The following is a 9,943-nucleotide window of genomic DNA, read 5'->3' as shown; positions in this document are numbered from 1 at the left end:
CTCAGCCTCAAAGTGCCACGGAGGAAACGAGTTATAAGCGGGTGTCTCCCAAGAGAAACTCCACTGAAAGGGACGTGGTAAGCAGCTAGTGCCGCCACATACACCTTTAGTGTGGAGGGGGATAACCCTGTGGAGAAGCGCTCCTGCAGGAATTCCAGCACTGCACCCACTGGGCAGTTAACTGGGTCCTGCAGGTGTTCTCCACACCAAGAAGTGAAAAATTTCCACTTCAAGGCATAAAGCTTCCTCGTGGATGGAGCTCTGGAGTTAAGAATGGTCTCAACAACCTCGGTTGAGAGACCGGAGTCTATGAGCTGGGCCCCCTCAGAGGCCAAGCCCACAGTTTCCACAATTCTGGGCGGGGGTGAAGTATCGTGCCCCCCGCCTGGGAGAGTAGATCCCTCCTGACCGGGAGCTCCAAAGGAGAACCGTCCAGGAGAGAAATCAGGTCCGCAAACCATACTCGGGCCGGCCAGAACGGGGCTACTAGTAGTAGACTGACCCCGTCCCGGCGGACCCTCTCCAGAACTCCTGGTAACAGAGCAATCGGGGGAAAGGCGTACAGACGTGACCTCGGCCACGGCTGCACCATAGCATCCAACCCCAGGGGGGCTGGAAGAGTGATGGAGAACCACCGATGACAATGAGTGGTCTCCTTGGAAGCGAATAGGTCCACCTCGGCGCGACCGAAACTCAACCAAAGGAGCTCCACCACCTCGGGGTGGAGTCTCCATTCCCCTGGCCTCGGCCCCTGCCTCGACAGGGAGTCTGCTACCACATTCAAATACCCAGGGAGATACATTGCTCTCAGAGATAGTAGCTTCCCTTGGGACCACAGGAGGATCTGACGGGCCAACTTGTAAAGCCGGCGAGACCGCAGGCCCCCCTGATGATTTATATAAGAGACCACCGACGTGTTGTCTGATTGAACTAACACATGATGGCCTCTCAGGTCTGTTAGGAAGTGTTTCAGAGCCTGAAACACAGCCAACATCTCTAGACAATTTATGTGCCACGAAAGATGATGATCCTGCCACAGACCTTGGGCTGGGCGACCACTCATGACCGCCCCCCACCCTGTGAGGGAAGCATCCGTCGTTAGCGTTATGCGACGACAAAGAGCCCCCAGCACAGGACCTTTGGATAGGAACCAAGTTTCTCTCCACATGACCAGAGCACGAAGGCAGCGCCGCGTGACTTTGAACGTGCGGAGCGGATTTCCCCTCGGGGAGAATCCCTTGGTCCTGAGCCACCACTGTAGCGGTCTCATGTACAACAGGCCGCAAGGTATAACGTTGGACGCTGCTGCCATCAGACCCAACAGTCTCTGAAACTGCTTGACAGTGAGTAGCTGGCCTAGCTTCACTTGTTTCACAGCTGAGAGAATCGAAGCGATGCGGGTCGGAGAGAGTCGCGCCCGCATCGATACCGAATCCCAAACGACACCCAGAAAAGTGGTCTTCTGGGAAGGAGATAATACACTTTTCTTTGCGTTCAGCCTCAACCCCAACTTTCTGATATGAGCGAGGACGACATCTCGATGCCGAACCGCCAACTGCTCGGTCTGAGCTAAAATCAACCAATCGTCGATGTAATTGAGAATACGAATGCCCTGAAGCCTCAGAGGCACTAGTGCTGCATCCATGCATTTCGTGAAAGTGCGGGGAGATAAAGCTAGGCCAAACGGAAGAACCCTGTACTGGTACGCCTCGCCCCCGAAGGCGAACCTCAGGAACTTCCTGTGTTGTGGAAGGATGGACACATGGAAGTATGCGTCCTTCAGATCTATCGTGACAAACCAGTCCTCGGACCTGATTTGAGACACGATCTGCTTGATAGTGAGCATCTTGAATTTTAGCTTCCCTACCGAGCGATTCAATATGCGCAGGTCTAAAATTGGACGCAACCCCCCATCCTTCTTTGGAACGATGAAATATCGGCTGTAATAACCTGACTCCAAACTGGGAGGAGGAACCCATTCTATAGCCTCTTTTTGAAGGAGCGTTTTCACCTCTTGTTCCAATACCAGAGCCTGCTAGGGGCCCACCACTGTGTGCAGAACCCCTCTGAATTTTGGTGGACGACACCTGAACTGGATAGCATAACCCTTTTCTACTGTTTGCAGGACCCAATGAGATATTTTTGGAAGGCTTTTCCACTCTGCCAGAAATTCTACTAAGGGTACCAGCCTCTCGAGACTGGCCTCTGGTGTAACTTGAGCAGCAGACGCAGCGCCCTGTAACGGCGCACCGGCAGGGAACAACTGGTCTGACCGCTCTGAGACCCTCCTCAGAGGGAGCGAGCGTCCCTCGGGAAAGCGCTCGCTGGGATCGTCTGTGCCCCGGCATAAAGGCGGGGTTGGCAGAACGAGCCCCTGAGGGCACCGAGGAGGAATGGGCACCGTAAAAAGAGGTGAACACCTTTCCGCCTCGGTGGGGACCACCCTCAGCATCCTGAACGGCTTGGCGTCAGGACTTCTTCTTAGCCGAAGCCTTCTTAGCCAATATAACTGTCCTCAGATCAGTTCTACTGGGAGAAGGCTTCGGCTGAGAGTGTCGCGGCTGAGCCCACTGTCCAGCAGGGGGAGCACGAGACGCGACACTCTGCCTCTGCTGCGCTCTATGTGATGAGCTCGAAGACGGCCGGGGCTGCTCCCGCCCAGCAGCCCCAGGGACATGAACTTTAAGGGGAAGAAACTTTTTAAAAGCTGCAGTTTGTTTCTTTTCTTCTTGGAATTTATCGATAACTGAATTCACAGCATCACCAAACAACCCCATGGGAGAAAGAGGAGCATCTAAAAGAAAAGCTTTTTCTCTCTCTTAAATATTAGTCTGATTTAACCACAAATGTCTTTCTGCGGCCACCAGAGCTGCCATAGAACGACCCATTAATTTGGCCGATTCTCTGGTGGCACGCAGGGATAAATCAGCAGCCTGACGCAGTTCGCGAACTACGTCAGTACTGACCTCCTCACTCTCACTCATGTCCCTTAGCAGATCAGCCTGGTATGCCTGCAAGATTGACATAGTATGCAGACATGACACAGCCTGACCTGTTGCCGAATATGCTTTACCCACCAAAGCCGAAGTGTTTCTTAAAGGCTTGGTGGGTAATGCCGGTGCCTTAAAAGATGATGCTGCTTCGGGGGAGAGATGGCTCGCAAGCGTCTCTTCCACACGAGGCAAAGCACCATAACCATGAGCCTTGGCTCCCATAATATTAGCGTATGTTGAAGTCTGGGGACTAAACACTCTATATGACACCGGTTTTCTCCATGATTTCGACACCTCGGTGTGGAGATCATGGAAAAACGGCAGGCACCGGCGTGGAGGCTGAACACGTGACGGCAAAAATCTCTCATCCAACTTTGATTTAGAAACAGACTCCTGTCTAGTCACTGGCCATTCAATATTAAGTTTTTCAACAGCTCTTGTTAACACCTCCATAAGCTCATCACTCTCAGGAGTGTGGGGTGGCGAATCCTCCACATCTCCCTCAACACTAACAACATCAAGTTCCTCAGAACTGGATAGCTGCAGCATTGGTGCCTCAGCCCGAGCGGAAGAAACCGCAGCGCGTGCTTCCGAACCCGGGACTGAGGCACTGGATCTCACAGGTGAAGGGAGAGATAAGGCAGAGCCCGTCTCAAACCCCGCTGTGAGATCCATCTGCGATCCCCACGATAAGCGCCGCCGCTCTGCCTCGGCAGAAGCGGGACCCGAACCGCGGGGAGCGCGCACCGAACCGCTCTCCTCAAAGAGCGATCGGCGGGAGCGGAGCGTACTTAACGGCAAACGCTCGCAATGCTCACAGTCTGCTCCCTCGAGAGCAAACTGGGCATGCTGAACTCCCAAACAAACAACACAAAGATCATGTGTATCCCCGCTCGTTAAATAACGCGAGCAGGGAGGAACACACTTTCTAAACTGCTGTTCGTCCGCCATAATCTCTCAATATATATATATATAGGGATAAATTGTTTGTGTGGTGCAGGGTATGTAAGACAGACAATATCACACAGGGACAGATTCACATGTAGCGCGACTGAAAGCACAGAAGCTAATGCGCTTGTGTTTTTGGGGTGCTTTATAGTTTCCTGGTCGATGACGTCACCCGCCTATGACGTTTCATCTCTCCATTGGGCTGATTCCATACGTGCTTCATGACGCACAACGCAGGGGCGTTCCCGCAGCGTTTGACGCAGCTCGAAGTTCCCTTGAAAGGGAACTTAAAACTATTTCAAACATAATGCTTTTACAGTTTTTCTCAGTCGCTTTGGTGCATTTCTTAGATCAAAAGTGCAATTCTTGATACTACTTGTACACATTCCAAATCATCTAGTCACTTGTGCACGTCATTAAAGCAATTTCTTATTCCTTTGAACAAATTGCAATTGCTTTTGTACATATTGCAATTGATAATGTACAAGTGTCAGCTTTTTTCCACATTTTCAATTGCTCATGTCATGTTGATCAAAACATAGTATATGGTTCTCTGTTGAATAATCTTACCCCTAAAAACATCTAAGCATTAGTTCCTTGCATAAGCCATTAAGCCATAGACCTTTTGTAAAAAAACGTGAATTGATGAATCGTGCAGGTGAAATTGACTCTCACTCATGAAGGAATGTAAAGTCTTAGTTCAACCAACAATCAACCAGTTGTCTAAATTGCTCAAAGTTGCATCTCATGAATACAGTAATCAATTAGCAAGCATATAGACAGACCACAACTTAGGGGTGTTTCCTGTGTTTCTTTCTAATTTAGTTTTTTTTTTCTTTGTGCCCCTTGTCTTTTTCTTACTGTAAATTATTTAGTTTTTTTCTTTCATAAAGTAGCACTAGTAAAAACTAGGGGTGTAACGATTCCCTCATGTCACAATTCGATACATATCACGATACTGAACTCACGATACAGTATTACAGTATTGCGATACTCCAAGACATTTGATAAAAAAATTAACAAAAAATGAACTGTTGATTAAAATGCTAATTTTGGTATCACATTGTGTGTGTGTAAATGAATAGTGCTGGAAATACAGGACAATAGAGACACCAGAATAACAATATTCATGATTCTGAAGCTGAAAATGCAGAATTATTTTAGATGAATATGCTTGAACTGACTAGATATATTTAAAATAATGTTGGACACTTTTACTGGTAACATTAGACATTTGGCATTATCAGGATCCACAAATATTCCTCCATTGCAGTATTATACATTATATTCAACATTATATATATATATATATATATATATATATATATATATATATATATATAGTATTTTACGTAATGTAGTACTGACACTACAACTCTTTTTGAATTTTTTTACAGTATTTTGGGTGAACTACACACAATACAGATTGTCACGATCCACGATACATATTGTTGGATTTTTGTATTGCGATATATTGTGACATGATATATTGTTACATCCCTAGTACAGTAAAAGCTGTGAAAAACAAAATCCTGTCCATTCTCTTTCTATCAATAACCCACATACAGTAATATGTAAATAGTACTGTTGAAATTGATATATGCCATTGAAGTGCAGCCTTGTGCAATTTCAATACAGTAACTGTCATCCAAACTGAAGCCTACTGTAAGTTTACATCAGGTAATACTGTCAAAGTACACAGTTACAATTGACAACATGCCTAAACATTTTGACGACCTTGTTCGTGAACAATGACTCAATGACTTATCATTCTGATGACACTGACATGATCATTGGCATGAATATTTACTTTTGAGAGATCTACTAAGGATTTTTAGTGACGGACTAGCTTTAGAAACATATCTATAATATATTGCAGTTTGTACAAATTGTTCTGAGAAATGCACTTATTATTTTGCACATGTTAGGGATGATCTGAAAAACGCACCAAAGCGACTGAGAAAAACTGTAAAGCTACTTTAAACTTTACAGGCCTGGTTTCAAAAAGGCATCAAAATTTCTTGTGTGTGTGTGTGTGTGTGTGCGTGCGTGCATGTGTGTGTGTGTGTTGACAGACCCTGAACATGGTGACGCCGACCCTGCGCGTGGAGGACTGTAGCATCGCTCTGCTCCCGCGTAACCATGAGAAGAATCGCTGCATGGATGTTCTTCCTCCCGACCGATGCCTGCCCTTCCTCATCACCATCGACGGCGAGAGCAGCAACTACATCAACGCCGCGCTCATGGACGTACGGCAATGAAACTGAGATTCATGCATAATCTGCAAGCTGAATAAATAAGCGTTCCATTAATGTATGGCTTGTGAGGATAGGACAATATTTGGTCGAGTTATTTTTTAAAATCTGAGAATATCAAGGTGCAAAAAAATCAAAACATTGAGAAAATTTCCTTTAAATTTGTGCATTTATGGGCGATTTTGCTGCATCCACTCACAATTTTTTTTATATATATATATTTACGGTAGGATATTTACAAAATATCTTCATGGAACATGATCTTTACTTATTATCCTAATGATTTTTGGCATAAAAGACAAATCGATAATTTTGACCCATACAATGTATTGTTGGTTATAGCCACAAATATACCCGTGCGACTCGTGACTGGTTTTGTGGAATCTCACTCATCCAGAATCCCAGAATAACCAGTAGCGAGTGCATCCTTACGGAGAGACTCAGGAAGAGTTTCTGAATGTTAGTGGAGACATTTATGTAGTTGTTGTGGAGTTACATTGATCATCTCATCATCATGTTGAACTTCTACACAAGTGTCCACAGTTCCTGAGGTGTTTATAAGACAGCGGTGACATGTTCTGGTCAATAGTGTTCAGTGCTCGTCTGTGCTCCACGACAGAACAGTTTCAGGCTTTGCTGGATCTTCTGCCGTTGCGTTAGAACTGGTCACTGTTGGCGCTCGAAAACCGAATGCCGGCTGGTGTGTGTAAACGTGCAGATTAAGAGCCGGTAATATTACAAACGTGCAGATTAAGGGCCGGTAATGTTATAAACGTGCAGAATAAGGGCCGGTAATATTATAACCGTGCAGATTAAGAGCCGGTAATATTATAACCGTGCAGATTAAGAGCCGTTAATATTATAACCGTGCAGATTAAGGGCCGGTAATGTTATAAACGTGCAGATTAAGAGCCGGTAATATTATAATAAGATCGTCTTCATACGTCAGAAGGAGAGATTTCCATTACACGAGAGTAGATGTTAAAACTTCATGCTGATTTGTACTCGGCTTTCGCCAAGATAAGCACCAACTAAGACATAGCTTTACAGTAAACTATGCTTCTCCAACCATTTACGCTTCTTTGCATATGGTGATGTAAATCTCCTTCTGTCTAGTGGTAACACGCGTCAGCACACACAACGGCTGCAACCACAGTGCGGTCCCCCCATAACAACCCTCTGGATTGAGTAGAATAGGGGACATCTCTAGGGTCGTCAAGTGGGCACCTTCCGTCCTCAGTGTTTCGTCGACTAGCCCACGACACCTCAAGAGGGCTCGACAGTGACTCTGGCGTCCCAGAGATCCCCCCCCCCCCCTCCGTCCCCCACTCAACTCAGCCCAGCTTACTGACCACTACTTCCCTCTTGCTGCTGAGACCTAACCACAATCTCACAATCTCTCCACAACCCAACCATACGCGCCGACCCGTTTGACTAAGGCTGTCGAGCCCCACTGGTGCGTTAATATGCAGTTTCAGTGGCAACGGTTCCGTATGGCATACTACCGCAAAACACAATATCTGTCCAAACACCCCTCATTCACGCAATATACACAGGAACGTAATGACTGTAAATACTATACAACCTCTACAAATAAACCAACAGACTCTTCAAGTTTTCAAGAATTCTACGAAACTGTAGCATGGCGGCCTGTACACAGCCAGCTAGAATCTTTCAGTCTCAACCACAGCCAGTTGCTGCTCCTTTCTGCTTCAAGTTCTTTACTGTGCGACGCAACTCTTGGCCACTGAATCCGACGTCTCTGTGGAGCCGGGCTGTAGAGTGTGCCACAAAATTTCGACAACCCACTTCCACTGGATAAACCTGGACTCTCCATCCTCGCTGTTCTGCTTCACTGGCCAGATGAGCATACCGCAGTTTCTTCCTCTCATATGCCTCATCTACCGCATCCTCCCATGGCACTGTTAACTCTATCAGTTGAACAATGCGTGCTGATCCAGACCACAAAACAATATCTGGTCGTAGGTTAGTGGTGGCAATCTCAGGTGGAAAAATAAGCCGTTGATCAAGATCAGCCAGCATCTTCCAGTCCCTAGCAGCTTCCAGTTGTCCTGGGTGAGAATTGGTGTTAGCACCTTTTCTTGGTGGTTGCTCGCCTGGGCGGAGGAGTACTTGGTCATGACGCCAAGTAAACCGACCTTGGCTAAGAGCCACCTTACATCCTGTCAAAATGTGCCTTAATGTGGCAGGTGATGAACACAAAGGACAAGAGGGATCCTCTCCTACCCAGAGGTTTAGGTTCTGCGGTGATGGGAGAACATCATATGTTGACCTGATAAGGAAACTGATCCTACTCTCTTCCATTGACCAAAGGTCTTGCCAGCCCATCTTGCGTTGTTCCACACTCTCCCATCTCATCCACTCTCCCTGCTTGGCCTGGGAAATGGCCTTTATACACCTCATTCTCTCCTCCTGCTTTCACACCTCGTTGACTACCATCTTCCTCCTTTGAGCTGGGCCTGCCTTGTGCCATTTACGAGGAGCTAAACTGAGCCCAAAACCCCCTCATCCATGCTGTAACTGTCCCACGATATCCCCAATTTGAAGGTCAGCCTTTGCCTCTACTACAGATTTCTTTGCTGACCACTTTCTACCAGTTTTTACCACAGGTGCTGCCTCCCTTACACATTTGTTGCGTGACTCTGCTAAAGTAATTTCCAGTCTGACCTTGGCACACTTAAACTCCTCGGTTAAAGCAGAGACTGGCAGCTGCAATACTCCTTTACTATAAAGTCCCACTCTGCTGAGGCAGCGTGGAGCTCCCAACCGTTTCCTGATGTATGAACTTATTAACGCTTCCAGCTTATCCACTGTTGTCAAAGAAACCTCGTACACAGTCAGTGGCCACAGCAACCTCGGCAGTAGACCAAACTGAAAGCACCAGAGTTTTAGTTTGCCTGGTAGAGCGCAGCTGTTTATGCTCTTCAACCCTTGCACTGCTTGTCGTCTAACTTCTCCCACTCGAACTGTGTCCTTTAGATCCCCATCGTACCATCTCCCTAGACTCTTCACTGGCTTCTCAGAAACTGTTGGTATTGCCTCACCATTAATGAAGAATGTTTTATCTACTACCTTTCCTTTAACTATCGAGATGCTCCTTGATTTAGAGGGCTTAAATTGCATTCGTGCCCATTCGAAATTATCTGTTAACTTCCCCAATAACCGATTAGTGCAGGCTACTGTTGTAATCTGATCGGTTTATTTTTAGACATGCTTGCAGAGAAAGGCTCACAAAAACAGAGTTACTGAGTTTCACTTTTAACGTTTTCTGGGTAGAAGCGGCCGATTACAGCACTTACACACGGAAAAAGTCATATTTTCATGATTTGTCCCCTTTAAAGCAAATTAAAACAGTAGATCATAATGGCGCTCGCAACTCCAATGTTAATGGGTTCGATTCTCAGGGAATGTCAGTCTCACCTCTCGGTTGTGTTTCTCTCTCAGAGCTACAAGCAGCCGTCTGCGTTCATCGTTACCCAGCATCCTTTGCCCAACACAGTGAAGGATTTCTGGCGGCTGGTTCTGGACTATCACTGCACGTCTATCGTCATGCTGAACGACGTGGACCCCGCTCAGGTCAGTCTGAACATCTGGAGGATAAACACGCAACATGATTTCAAAAGCATCTCACTGGTTCACTCTAAAAAACACTGGGTTAAAAACAACCCAATTTGGGTGATTTTCAACCCAAGGGCTGGGTAAATATTGGACGGAACACATGTTGGG

The 9,943-nt window shown here is 46.6% G+C and overlaps 1 protein-coding gene across 1 annotated transcript in view; it reads left to right on the top strand.

The window, feature by feature from the left end:
* The window catches only part of LOC143739996 (receptor-type tyrosine-protein phosphatase mu-like), a 360,798-nt gene that overhangs the window by 324,100 nt on the left and 26,755 nt on the right, over window positions 1-9,943 (top strand). Inside the window, exons 29-30 of the mRNA XM_077232010.1 lie at window positions 6,017-6,190; window positions 9,662-9,793. Of these exons, the coding sequence (XP_077088125.1) occupies window positions 6,017-6,190; window positions 9,662-9,793 (306 nt within the window). The remainder of the gene's footprint in view (window positions 1-6,016; window positions 6,191-9,661; window positions 9,794-9,943) is intronic.

The sequence above is a fragment of the Siphateles boraxobius genome, unplaced genomic scaffold (assembly GCF_051911475.1).
Source record: "Siphateles boraxobius isolate OS27281-9 unplaced genomic scaffold, OSU_SipBor_1 161, whole genome shotgun sequence".
NCBI classification, from domain to species: Eukaryota; Metazoa; Chordata; class Actinopteri; order Cypriniformes; family Leuciscidae; genus Siphateles; species Siphateles boraxobius.
This window is presented reverse-complemented; position numbering and strand designations above follow the sequence as displayed.